The following is a 13,897-nucleotide window of genomic DNA, read 5'->3' on the forward strand; positions in this document are numbered from 1 at the left end:
TGGAGTGGGCCAGCTGAAACTGATTCCAGAAGTTTGCCACAAAAAAAGTAACTTAGGTCCGGGCGGGTGGCTTACGCCTATAATTCCAGCCCTTTGGGAGGCCAAGACAGGTGAATCCTTGAGGTCAGGAGTTTGAGGCCAGCCTGGCATGAAACCCTGTCTCTACTAAAAGTACAAAAATTAGCCGGGCTTGGTGGCACATACCCATAACCCTGGCTACTCGGGAGGCTGAGGCAGAATTGCTTGAACCTGGGAGGTGGAGGTTGCAGTGAGTCAAGATAGCACCACTACACTGGAGCCCAGGCGACAGAGTGAGGCGCTGTCTAAAAAAAAAAAAAAAAAAATCAAATTAAAAAAAACAATAAAAAAAGTTCAAGGAACAACTTGAGATTTTCCATTTTTCTTTTTAACTTTTTAAAATTTAAGCATGCTTAAGTGCCAAAGGGACTACTGAGAGGAAGAGGTTAACCAGGCAAGGGAGGAAACTGAAGCGGTGCACTGAGCAGGTGGGAAAGGCTGGGATGCAGATCACAGGTGTGGGGTTCATGGTGATGTGAAGAATGCCCCTATTAGAGTGAGAGAGAAGGGGAAAGCCACTCTGGGTGAAATCCAAGTAGGTTTATAGATACAGTAGCAAAAATTCATTGAGAGCGAGCGTGTCTGACAGGCTCCATATTCTCTGTGAAATAGGAAGCATGATGAGCTCATATGGTGAAGTGAAGGGAGTTAGAGATGTATGGATTATGGAGAATTTCAGAGATTTGGGAATTATTGGCTCAGAAACCAAATGCAGCAAGGGATGGGTGAAAAGCACAGGTAAGAAAGGAAAGAGGTCAGGAGTGTTGGCTCACGCCTGTAACGCCAGCACTTTGGGAGGCTGAGGTGGAAGGATCACTTGAGGCCAGGAGTTTGAGACCAGCCTGGGCAACATGGTGAAGCCCCATCTCTACAAAAAATTTAAAGAACAGTTGGGTGTGGTGGCGCATGCCTGTAGTTCCAGCTTCTTGGGAGGCTGAGGTGGGAGGATCGCTTGAGTCCAGGAGTTTGAGGCTACAGTGAGCTGTGATCATACCACTGCACTCCAGCCTGGGCAGAGCAGTGAGACCCTGTCTTAAGGGGGAATAAAAAGAAAAAGGAAGGAAAGGGCTAGGCAAGACATATTTTCTATGGCTGAACAAAAAGCAAGGGAGCCTGGGTGGCAGCAAGAGAGCCGGGGAACCAAGGACAGTGTCTGAGGTACAGTAAAGGCAGCAGCTGAGTCTAGGGGAGGGTGGACGGTGAGGAAGTGAAGCTGGAAGATTTCAAAAGTAGAAGCACAAAATCAGCTTTCGGACAGACTGGAGTTCAGCAGCTGGGGAAGCTGAGAGCAGCTGACACAAGCCCAGCTGCTGGCCTCCTTCATCTTCTGGCTGATCACCATTTAGAAAGTCTCACCTTAGGACGCCTGGCAGTTTTCCTTCTCGTTTTTTCCTCGGTCTTAAGAAGGCAAATCCAAGTTGTATCTCTGGAGCCTCAGGCAGAGGCAACGGAACAAGGATCAAAACACACAGGCCAAAGAATAGTGTTTCTCTCTTTTATTTAAAAACAGTGCTTCATTACCATATGCAAAGGCTGAGGCAGTGCTCCTCCTTCGCTTAGAGTTTATAAAAGCCAGCAACATGATCAATAATTTATACACATGGAGAGTAATACAAAAAAATAAGGAATAAAAGCTAAAGATCTAACTACTCCGACCTTCACAATTCCAGCTACTTGATAATAATAGGAGTAACCCAATGAATACTGTATGGTCTGAAAGCTACTATACAATATGATTCTTAACGAGAAGGGAAGGGAATTCGAGACTGTCACAAAGCCCTGGGATGCTTCTCTGGAGTTAGCAGGGAAACAGGACCCTGGGCAAGCAGCTCGGGTGTCCTAGGAAGTGATTCTGGGGGAGGTCGGGAGGGGAGAGAGAAGGCTAGGTGGTCGACTACATAAGCATCCCATGTAATGCCCCATGCCCCGAAGGTACCTGTTTTGCCATGGCAATGGGAGGGGCTGAGGAACAGCATGTTGCATGTAGGGATGGTCCGGTCCCTGCCATGGAGTGGGGAGAAGAGGAGAGGTTCTGTGGCATTTTGAGCCTTGCAAAGATTTGGACTGAAAAGCTCAGAGACTCAGGTAGGTCAGCCTGTCAGGGACAAGTACACTCCACCAGCTCTCTTCTCACTTTGCAGCCCTAGCTTACGTGTGTCAGCCCCAGGTTTGCTCCAGCTATTCACAAGCAGAATATAACACAAGAAAAACAATTCATACCCCTTAGGGAAAAAAAGAGAATCAATTCATCACTCGATATATAATACAGCCAAAATGAGCTGCCAAAACAAGCGCACACACAAATACTGTGAACAGAAAAACAAGAAAATGACTAAGCTGGGAGTCTTGATGGGGTATAGACATTGCTTAAAGCACTTATCAGTCCCTGGAAAAACCAAACCAAAAAACATTTTTTAAAAATTCAAAAACTCATGTACCCCCTGGGAAACTGGTGTTGGTAACAAAGGGCAGGGGGTGGGGAGAGAAAAGAGAATCACTGTTCCCTTCTTGCTCGCCAGTGTGAGTGGAGTCCTCAAGTCACCGGCATGTACACAACTACCAGACAAGGAGGACCAAGTCCCTCTGCTGGTGGTCTCCTAAAAGGCAAGGCTTGAGTTTTGGCTGATGAGCCGTTCTCTCCGTTACCAATCCCTGCCAACCAGCACTACCATGGCTGAATTGATCTACCGTTTTCCTGAGTAAACTGTAACTGGCTACAGTTTCGGTAACAAGGATAAGAACTCAGCTACTACAGCCAACTGCAATATTTCAGGAATCCGTTCCATTCCTGGGCTCCTCACTCCTAGTGCATCTGATTGAGGAATCTGATCATTTGCTGCAGTCTGGTCTGTAAGCCTTATTTGCAAAGAAAGGTGCCAGGGACTCTACTGCTCTGACTAAACCAGAGGGCACACGCTGGCTTAGGACACCCAGAGCCTACTTGGAAAGGGCCCTGTTTCCTGCTCTAGCTCTTGGATGGCTATTGCCTGGCTGATCAGTAAAGCAAGTGTGAAGGAAGTACACAGGAAAAGCAAAGGGAGGGAAGAGGCTTTTGGACAGCAACATTTCCAAAAAAATATACTGTTTTATGCAACAGAGAATCAAGTTTCACTGTGTATATTACAAATGGTCAAACATTTTCAAGAGCATGACAAAATAAAAACACACAAATTTACGTCTGATGTTCACCTTGCCCACTATTTTTTTCCTATCTTAAAACAGTGCAAACAGGTAACTTATGCTTTTAAAACACCACGACCCCTTCCCCACCCCCCACCCAAAGTCCCTTTCCTCCTAGTATCTGGGGGAAAAAATCTGCAATTCTGCAAATGTTACTGTGCTAGAGGGTTGCAAGCAGCAGAGAACTGGCTGAACTTGGCAAAAGGGGAAAGCTCATCAAAGTTTCCCCTTTTCCCTCCTTAAACATCTAAGTGCTTTCTAGTCTGTCCTTGGTTGGCCTTGCTCTCCCGCCGGAGGGAAGGGTGTTCATCATGCCCTTCTCGCATATCCTTGGGGTTGCTTCCATCCCTGTGTGATGTCTCCCTCATGTCTGGAAGCTGTATAACTAGTTACAGGATGACAGTGACTAACCCACTGATCTGCTTGTTCTCTAGTAAAGCACAATTCTAAACTAAGAGCAGTTCAGCCCCTGAGGAGTCACACATTTGAGGAAAAGCTGTTATTGGTGATTTCTATTGGCTAGATGTCCACTAGCTCCCCTCAAACTAACAGTTGTGCACCAGTCCACTTCTTTGTCAAGGAAAAAAAAAATCTTGGCTCAATTCAGACTGTGGCTGTCGGAGGATGATGGTGATAGGTTTTGTTAAACCTGAGAGCCTGACAAATGGTGAATCACGATGGCTGATCTGAGTTAATGGAAATTGAACTAAGTGACATAACGAATTCTGGAAAATGCCTATGGGCAGCTCTCTGGGCTAAAAGAGGGACGCGAAGATAAAAGTTTTCATTAGAGGCCTCCTTTAGGAGCCCAGCTTCCAAGAGTATAGAAAGTCCAGGTCATGAACTACAGTAAGCTGAAAAAGAATCATGCACGTACTGTGATTCAGCATTAAGTTTTCTGGAATTATCAGCCAGCATCCTCTAACAAACTCATGAAATGCCAGACCCCTCTGACTCTCTTTCTTAATAAAGTGAGAACCAGAGTCAGGAACAGACAAGCACTGCTGCTTTGAGGAACCTGCCTCTGGTGAAGTTGACTGTATGGAGTCTCAAAATTCAAAAGGTGACCAGGAGCTTGACACTGTGAAGTCTAGATGCTTATAAGAGCCCCAATTTTCAGTGTTGACACTTAAAACCAAAGACCCTTTTATAAAAAGCAGAACTGCATTTAGTCTTAGAAAAGGGAGCTGGAGGAAGCGGTGTTAAACACCATCCCTGGAAATGCAGCAGAAACCACTGGAAAGCCCAGTGCTTGCCTTCGGAGGCCTCAGCCAGAACCAGCTGAACTGAGATGCACTAAAGGTGCCTCAAGCTCAAGATTCCGCCTCTCTTAAAAGGTCCGTGGGAGCTGCCTTCTCTACCTTTCCCATCATCCTTACCTCTTTCTAGGAAAAAAGAAGAAAGAAACTCTTAAACTCATTCTCCTATTCTCCCCTGCTATGGATACAACCATTTAGAATTTGGCCTAGTCTCCACTGAGTAAGTGGCTTGCCATCTTTTGGGAATGGTCCCTTTTTGATCATGACCCCAAAGTTCTGTTCTTTTAGTCAGCTAAAGTTCTCCCTCAAAGCAAAAGCAAAATCCTCCCTGTCCCCATTCCCTAGAACTGTGAAAGCCCTGCATCCCCTTCCCCCCTCCTCTAACTAAAATATTTATATACATACAACAAAAATTGTCTTAACAGCAACAAACCAAACTTTGGCTTGGGGTAGGGAGACCCTTAAAAATGGCCAATGGACCGGGCAGTTGGTGTCCCCTTATTCTCTGTATTCCTCCCAGAATCAGTAATAATTGCATCGAGGCCTCTAGATTCCTTGACGTCGCCCCTAGTTTCAGGCACAGCCTCTCTCCCAGTTATGAGGCAAAACAGGATTCTTAAGGGGGAAAATGTGTGTATTATACACGACAGGCCAATGCCCTCTCAGATACATCACTCTGTTTCCAAAGAATGCTTGATGCTGTCATAGGTCAGTCATTTTAATTCAGGGGCATGAGTCAGTTATCAGTCAAGAACATGTGTGGAGGCAGGAGTTATAAAACAAACCAAAAGCAAACCCATAACAAACCAGAAGCTCCATGTCTCTGAATTACTCCCTTTAGCAGCTATCCCTTGGGTGAAAGGTCACCCTAGTACCAATGTGAATAGACCAGGGAGCCAAAAAGACCGTGTTTTTCTATTTCCTAATGCCTTCATTTTGGAAATGCTGTAGGACACTTGCTTTTATCAGTTATATCTAATAGCTAGAAGAGAAACACTTTCTCTCCTACCTTAATAATATAGAAAATGATAGCCAGACAGCAATGGCAGTGACTCACTGCCGCTGCCACTGTATGACTCTTTCTGGCAATATAGAAGACCCTTGCCATTTCAGACCCTCATTCCAACATGGGAGGGCAGCAATCTCAGGGGCTCCACATTTTATGTCCTGTAGTGTTAATGTATATAAAGTGGTCCAGGTGCTCAGCCGGGTGTCTTTGGAGGACAGTGAGAAGCTTGGCAGGATAGCCACAGGGCTCAAGACTGTGGATAGGGAAGTGACTCATAAAGGCTCTGGAAGATGAAAATTCCTATGGCTTTGGAGCAAGTACAAAGTGCCTCTGCCTGCCCTTACATGTCCTAATCACCAAAACTTCCAGGGACTGCTGACCTAGGACCTGGTACTCCACCTTTCCCCAGCAGATTTTTTATTCTATTTTTAAACTTTGTACTTTCTGAGGCAAAAAAAGAAAGAAAGAAAGAAATGCCAGATCTTCTAATATTCCTTTTCTCTTCCACACCCTTTTTAATGGCTGTGAACAATTTGTACTTCTAATCTTCAAGCTGTGCCCAGACATCTGGGGGAAATCTGGTCACTGGCTTATTCATTTTTCTGTCCCTGGGTCCTAAATTCCTGAATCTTATGGACATGAGAGCAGGGTATTAATAAAAGAATAGATGAGCTAAGCTGTGGTTCAATTAAAGGAGAAGCAGCTCAGAAGGAATGGAGGTTACAGAACAAAAATAAATGATCTTTTTCATACTCCAGAGTTCATTCTGAGATTGGTTTCCTAATGAGGTGTTTATTATCCACAGTCTGAGAGCACGTTTGGAAATATCAATACTATAATTCCAAAAACTATGTCAACCGTCTCAGGCTGTTCTGTAAGATGATTGTAAAAAGAATGGAGAAGACAGGAGGGAAGAGGAGAGGAAAGCGTCTTTTTAATTCTCCTGCTTTATAAGCACAAATTCCTATCTATCAGCATGTGGATTCCAGTCACGGCCAACCAGAATTGCCTGTCAAAGACGAGAAACTCAGAAGACTAGAAGAATATCCTGTTGTAGAAATATCTCTTCCACTTCTGCTGTCCCCCAGCCATTCAGCACCAGATATGCTTTGGTAATTCTGTCTGCTGATTTCTGATCAGATGCATTTATCAGCTCCTAATGTCTCTCCTTCCTCTTTGACTGCCTCTTCCGTGATTGATAGAATAAGCTAAGCACGGACATACAGACATGGAAATGCATTATTTTTTTTTTTTTTACCACAGTTTAAAAAAAAAGAAAAAAGAAAAAAATGCACAATCTTTGGAACAAAAGAATTAAAGGCAGAAGTTTAAAGGAAAAATACATATTCAAAGAACATAGTGAGGTATAAAAAAGTATTCTTTCTTTTTTTGTGTGTTTTTTTGTTTGTTTGTTTTTCCTCTTCATCTTGCTATAGAGTTCCTCTACTAGTAAATATTGCAATAGCCAGGCCTCATGAACTGGGGGGCTGTCCCATTTGCAGGGGTCTCACGTCACTTCAGTAGGGGGCAAATCGGCTGTAGCCACCTCGGTATAAACTCGCCTGTAGTAATCAAAAACATAACAATAATTAAAAGGTTGACGAGAGAACCATTTAAAGTGAAAAAAAAATGTCCAGAGAAGGGATCTGCAAACACAACCTCCTCTGAAGCCTCAAAGCAACTCATCAAGCATTGCCTTGTGCAGTGAAGTCAGGACACTAACTTCTGCCTCTAAGGTGCTCAAACCAGGGCCCAACACATTTATTGCTGACCTGATACTCTCAAGGAGAGTATGATAACATTTTATTTCATGATTTACATGAATTAGCACAGAAGGGAAACAATACACAGTTGAAAACTAGTTCTGGAAAGAGTTTGATTTTTAAAAGCATAGGTTTTTTTTTTTTTACCTTCACGCATCCTTATAATCCTGATGGAAAACAGATCATCAGTTTCTCGTTCTCACACATGACTCATAGGCAGTGCACGTTACTTCTGACACGATCTCTGCCATGTGTGGTCACAGCCCATGTTTAAGATGGTGCTGCATCTAAACCTGATCCAATCTTTAATAAAGTCTATTTCCTCTATCATCTACAAAGCACACCAACTAGGCTATTTCTTGACACATTCACATTTATATCTATATATATATATGACTTTATCTAACGGCTATCTCTTTTAGTTAGAAGTTTCCCAGGAATGTATCATTCTCAGGCCATTCTTTTAGCATAGGACTTACATTATTTTAGGACAAAAGAAAACCTCAAGAACTTCCACCACTGCCTTTATAATGTAATGCTCTACTTCACTTAAAAACATATATTCACTCAGGACCCCCTATTACTTTCTTCCACAAATCTTCATCAGTAGAAATCTGGTGTGAGAAGTGCCTTTCTCATATTCCTGTAGGTCTTACATTTTACACTTCATTCTGTCTCCTTTTCAAACAACTCTGCCCATGTTCAGAGGTAGTTGCCCAGTTGCATTTTGGATTAGAGAGCAAGCCTGGCGTGAGGAGGTGTCACTGTGGAATGGCTTGTCTTTGTTGCAGCCTGTGAACCCTAATCACTGAAACCGGAGGCACCCAAGCCAACATAGTAATACTGCAGTCAGGATGTTGGTCAGAAGAAATTATGCTACTTCTATGGACTTCTTTGATACCTCTCTCAAAAACACCATATTTTGCCACAATTGTTATCAATAATCAATAATTGATAATAATCAATAAAATATGCTCACAAAGCATTCACTTGGCAATTTCTAGTACTACCTACCAGAAGATTTAGGAATAGCAGGGACAACTTTTAGATTTGTATTTTAAACTTAAGTTTTTGAAAAGCTTACTGTGAAAACTAGAGAGCCTTATGCCCCATGCTCCTTTGCCAACACCTATCAATGAAATTATGCCACAGGTATGCACTCAACATTTGAACCAACAGAAAACATTCACCAGTACCCCAATTTCTCTAACAAATGATGCCACTACTCGGGACACACTGTCACTGATCATTCCTTTCTGCTGCCCTTAACAAGACCATGTGGCTCACATTATAATAACACACAAACAAAGGGGTGACATGAAACTTCCAGGTAGATCTGCGTGGCTTTAATACCCTGACAGTGGATGAAAGGCTGAATTTACTACCTCCCTTTTCTAGTCTATGGGTAAAAGAAGGAATAAAATGGTTTTATAAAACAATGGTGTATATACTTACCACAGCGCCAACTCCATAGCTAGCGGCAGGGGCAAGGGCATGGTAGGGGTCGGCTGTGTACACCCTGCCATAACTGGAAAGAAGAAACACAATCAGACAGATAAAGAAAAGTGTGTGATCTAAAAAAATTAAAGAGATTACTGTGCTAAAGACTTGTGAGCTACTTTGGTCTTGGATTATCACAAAGAAACTGGAATTATGAGGAACAGAAAAAAACCTTTCTATTTCTACTCCCAAATACAATAACTGAAAAATTCTTAAGTACTTCTATAAAATGGAAAACAAAGGAGTTTGAGATGAGGAAGAGAGAGACTGGAGTCAAAGCCAAATTAGAGATGAGAACAAGAAAGAGGGAGCAGAGGATAGAGTCATGCCTTGTGCTTTAAGCATGACAGAGGCCATCAAGAGGTCTGCAGAAAGCCCAGGCTGGCAAGATGCCCAATGTGCTAAGAGCTGCTGTGGAAACAGTAAAGGGAGGAAAATGGGTGACATTTTGGGATGGAACAGCTCTCATGCATCCCAGAGCTCACCTCTGTCTCTGTACATACCCGTCGCTGTAAGCTGCGGCAGCGGCTGCAGCAGCGGTGGCTGCGGTTGCAGTAGCAGGCTGTGCATATCTGTAGGCTGCATATCCACCCTACAGGAGAAAAGAGAACTGACTTTACAGATACCTCTCCCCCCAGGTGTACAGAGAAACACACACCCGCCCACACACAGACGTACATACACGTAGACGCAGGGACTGACACAAACACAGACACACACATGGGAAGAAAATGTTTCAAACTGCATCAGTCTGCATGTTATTATTCCTCCAATAAAAAATTAAGCCCTGTGATATGCAAGGATTTGCTTTCCAATTTGTGATAGTATTAAAAATAAACTTTGGTAGTACCTGTTAAATACCAGAAATGAAGATATCATTTTGGATCTGTCTTACTTCACAGACTTTGTTGGAACTTTCAAAGGTGAAAACATTTACAGCAAATTGGGAGAACTCTGACAAGAAATGTAAATTATAAATTTAAAACACATTAAATCTCCATGTGCTGACTTCAGATTCTCTAACGTGTTCTCGGATTGATTCATTAGTAACAGTCTACAGCATATAACAGAAACCTCTGCTCCATCCGGCCTAGCATGTCTGCCAAGAAGCTAAGATAATCAGGTCATATTTAGAAGGAAAAACAATGTAGATCAGGGGTCAGCAAACTTTGGTCTGTGAGCCAATGCAGCTTGCCACCTGTTTTTGAAAGTACTTCTAACAGAGACCAATGTCCCAAGAAGCCAAAAATATTTACCACCTGGCCCTTTACAGAAAGTCTGCCAACTCAGATCTACACTTCATACTTGAGCAAATCGGTTACAAATTTCTGAGGATTCTGTGGCTGAATTCAAATAGATCAGGAGCCCTGCTTCTAGCATTTAAACTGCATTTCCCTCCCTAAAAGGTTTTGAGATTCTTACATACTAATCTAACAGTAGACTTTGAGCTTTTCTTCCAATGGTCCAACTATCTCAGTCCTAAAGAATTTCTAACCATCAAAACCATCACATCCTTCTATTTCACCTCAGTTTAGACAACCCAAATACACAAAAGGTTTTCACTATCAAGGTGAATCATACACTCTTTCAGAAAGTATTTCAGAGACAATCACAACAAATGCTTGCCACATGAGACAGGATATTTTTAAAAGTGGCAAACTCTATTTTTTATTAAGTTTCTTTACCCTTCTAGAATTCATCTATTTTACCTAAACCTAATTCAGATGCAAATTTTTATTATGGCCTTTCACTATCAAAAACAACTAAGTTCAATTGACCCAACTGGACATGAGTTCAGCAGTGAACAAAGGCATAAACATTTTATTTCTGTGGATAAAACGTGCCTATTTCTCATAAACACCTGAAGGTTTTTGCCCTGCACTTTCTACTTTCTAGTTTTTCAAATTTTTGATTTTTTCTAAATCTACAAAAGAAATTTCGAATTTACTTCTGCATCATTTCTTGGGATTGAGATAATGGGACCCCTGTTCTTAGCCATCTTACTTACATGGCAGGTCCTAGCTTGCTGCTTTTATTTCTGTTACACCTTATTTTAGAAATACCTATAATTTCTTATGAGCTTCTGTAGGCTTTTGCTTCTTTCTAATTTGTGCTTTCTCTAAATGAAGAAACTGCACTGTGAGAGGACACTTATTCCTGCTCTTCAAGTTTACACTGCTTGAAGTCAGGATGGTTTCAAATGTACTTTAAAAAATCCCTAGGCCAGGTGCGGTGGCTCATGCCTATAATCCCAGCACTTTGGGAGGCCGAGGCGGGTGGATCACGAGGTCAAGAGATCGAGACCAGCCTGGTCAACAAGGTGAAACCCCGTCTCTACTAAAAATACAAAAATTAGCTGGGCATGGTGGCGCGTGCCTGTAGTCCCAGCTACTCAGGAGGCTGAGGCAGGAGAATTGCTTGAACCCAGGAGGCGGAGGTTGCAGTGAGCCAAGATTGCGCCATTGCACTCCAGCCTGGGTAACGAGCGAAACTCCGTCTCAGAAAAAAAAAAAAAAAAAAAAAAAAAAAAAAAAAAAAAAAATTCTTCTACAGATATATGAAGACTCTAATTAATATTACCAAACACTGACAATGAAATGGTAATGAATGGGAACATGGCAGAAAAGCACCCTTGGGGGCTGTTTCTGGTCAACATGGTTCCTTGGAATTCTAGCCAGGTCTATGGAAATGGACAAGCTAGACAGATCTGGGCAAAGCCAGACATCCTGGCCACAACATAATTTAATTAACTAAAGTATGTCTTTACCTTACTTCTTTTTTTTTAAGCATCTAAAACAGGAAATGAAGAAGTAAAAGCATTTGTTAAACAAAGCAAATGTTAATTACAGCTGGAATTTTAACACTAAAATAAACCCTAGTAATTTTTCATTATAACTAGAGATGGTTCCATTCATTTAGAATTTGTTTGCTAGTGTAACTTTATAGCAGGGCTATTTAGTAAAACTTCTTTGCAAACAAGGGTAATTCAGCATTGTACTCTTTAGTATTACTCCAAACATCAAAGTAACATTAAAAAATTTTAAAAGTTAAGGCAATAAAAGCAGTGAAAGCCTAATTCATGTTTACCTAAGTAAAAAAATTAAAAACTGAAGTCTTATGCCATATGGCAGAGGTATAAATTCTTGCAAAGGGATACTGAGGTTCAAAAGTACTCAGTCAAGGGTAGTTTTCACACCTGACTCCCAGGAAATCTGAGTGAAGTACTGGAGGTACAATCTTTGAGTACTCTATCGCATCATAGCTTTGAGCTGTATTCTACTCATCCTGGAAAAAAGAGGTTCTAAGTGAGGTTGCTGACAGAACCAATTTCCCCTCATTTTCCTAGGCCTACAGGAAGCCATCAGAACCTCAGTGGTTTAGGAGTAATGTTATTGCTAACTAAAATAATTCAAATGGGTCAGACTATGGAAAAGAATCCTCCTTCCAATCCAGAAGGAGACGGAGAGACTCTATCTGTAGTGGTTTCCTTCTTTTATAACTGAACTCTGACTTTCAAGTTTAAATTTTATGAAGTTTTCTGCTTTTCAAGTTGAAGAAAACAGAACAGGGTTGCAAATATTTTATTGAAAACAAAGGGCTTGAGAAGAATATCAGTATTAAGAAAAAAACACATTAATAGTTTTTTTTAAAGCAGATGACTTCAACATGATTATTCTCCTAATTATAATAATGGCATTACAGAGAAACCTTTAAATGGAGGACTATTTTAGGACAAATAGGCAATATCCTACTAAACTAACTTGGTAATTCACTAACGACTACTCCAAAAGTAGAAAAATTAATTGTGTATCATGGATGTATTCCCCCTTTCTCTCTCTCTCTCTCTCTCTCACATACACACACACAAACACGTGCGCACACGCACACACATACACACTCTTACTCGAAAGTATTTCTGCTTCTGCTTTAGTTATTCAACAAAACATATTGTAAAATGTAAGACAAAAAATTCAGATATATTTATTTCTATTCTAGATTTCAAAGTGCATAGAAATTTCAGGCTGAGAAACCGTTTTTTCAACTTTCACTCTTCCTAGCAAATCTAAAGACTTTTATAAAACATGAGAACAAACTGCAGTTTGAAACACCAAGGTTTTCATTACTGTTTCTTAAGTTTTTCAAAAAGAACAAGGGTGGGAAGGAGGTAGGAAAGACAGGGTTCAGGCGTGGGGAGGGATATGGCGCCACATTTATTAATCACATTAAAAACTAAGCATGCCAACATCTGGAGCTAAAACAACCAGCAAAATCACCACGTTCAGACTCGTATTGGCTAACTCTATCTATCCCAGCATTCTCTTGGGACAGCGGTTTGCCCTAGGCTCTACCACAAGCTCGGTGAAGTACACAGCCTCAATTACTAGAGCGTGCAGCCACAACGACCTGGTATTACGGAAACAGTCAGTCACCACTTGAGTTAACATTCCATACCCTAACGACTGGCCCCTCCCCAGCCCAAAGAAATAGTAAATCTTGCCCACCCTAGCCCTGGCCCACACCACAATGTTAATAATTATAACAAGCAGTAACCCATCTGTTATATCAGAGAAGGGAACAGAGACTCCACTGAGAGATTTAGAGTGAGATGTTAACATTTCTTCAGCTGACTGCACAAACAAACAAACAAAAAAAGAGGAGAAATAATTCATTTGGAGATATGAAGTCATGAAATAGCTGATGTGTATTGCTTTTAACCATGCACTGATGCAAAACTGAAGCAACCATTAATAATAAAAATTAAAAAGGACATATGTATTTACACACAATCAGACCTGTTTGATCTGAAGCAGTTTGCAGATTCTATCTGTGTGTGATTTGAAATAAAACAAAAAATGGGGATTAGCATGGCCACAGCACACCCTAATGTAGGAGGGCACACACGGACAGTTTTTTGGAACTCTGATAGCTGGATAAATTTGGCTTGGCTAAGCTCGATTCAAATACACACATGCCCCTTTAAAAAGAATTATTCTTATTCCTTTGCAATTCATTCTGAACGACTCCTGGTGTCCCCAGTGGGGCCGTCCAATGCTCCATCACTCCCCTATTCAACCTGCCTGACACTGGCAATATAATACAGTCCTGAC

General features: G+C 41.6%; 1 protein-coding gene and 1 long non-coding RNA gene across 35 annotated transcripts in view; one reads left to right on the forward strand and one right to left on the reverse strand.

The window, feature by feature from the left end:
• The window catches only part of LOC135271239 (uncharacterized), a 73,842-nt gene that overhangs the window by 28,923 nt on the left and 31,022 nt on the right, over nt 1-13,897 (forward strand). The gene's annotated exons all lie outside the window — the stretch shown is intronic.
• RBFOX2 (RNA binding fox-1 homolog 2) overlaps nt 1,560-13,897 on the reverse strand; it is a 290,265-nt gene continuing 277,927 nt past the window's right edge. For 11 of the 34 annotated variants that reach the window (XM_064367967.1, XM_064367964.1, XM_064367958.1 and 8 more), the window contains 4 exons: nt 13,341-13,417; nt 9,293-9,381; nt 8,745-8,817; nt 5,234-7,088 (listed from right to left, as the gene is read on the reverse strand). In XM_064367967.1, coding sequence (XP_064224037.1) covers nt 7,034-7,088; nt 8,745-8,817; nt 9,293-9,381; nt 13,341-13,417 — 294 coding nt within the window. In that variant the 3' untranslated portion in view covers nt 5,234-7,033. Of the gene's footprint in view, nt 7,089-8,744; nt 8,818-9,292; nt 9,382-13,340; nt 13,418-13,582; nt 13,615-13,897 lie in introns of those variants that run through there. The other 23 variants (XM_064367978.1, XM_064367974.1, XM_064367971.1 and 20 more) reach the window with 5 other exon arrangements.

The sequence above is a fragment of the Aotus nancymaae genome, unplaced genomic scaffold, assembly GCF_030222135.1.
Source record: "Aotus nancymaae isolate 86718 unplaced genomic scaffold, 86718_ANA_hifiasm-v0.15.2.pri h1tg000076l, whole genome shotgun sequence".
Taxonomy (NCBI): domain Eukaryota; kingdom Metazoa; phylum Chordata; class Mammalia; order Primates; family Aotidae; genus Aotus; species Aotus nancymaae.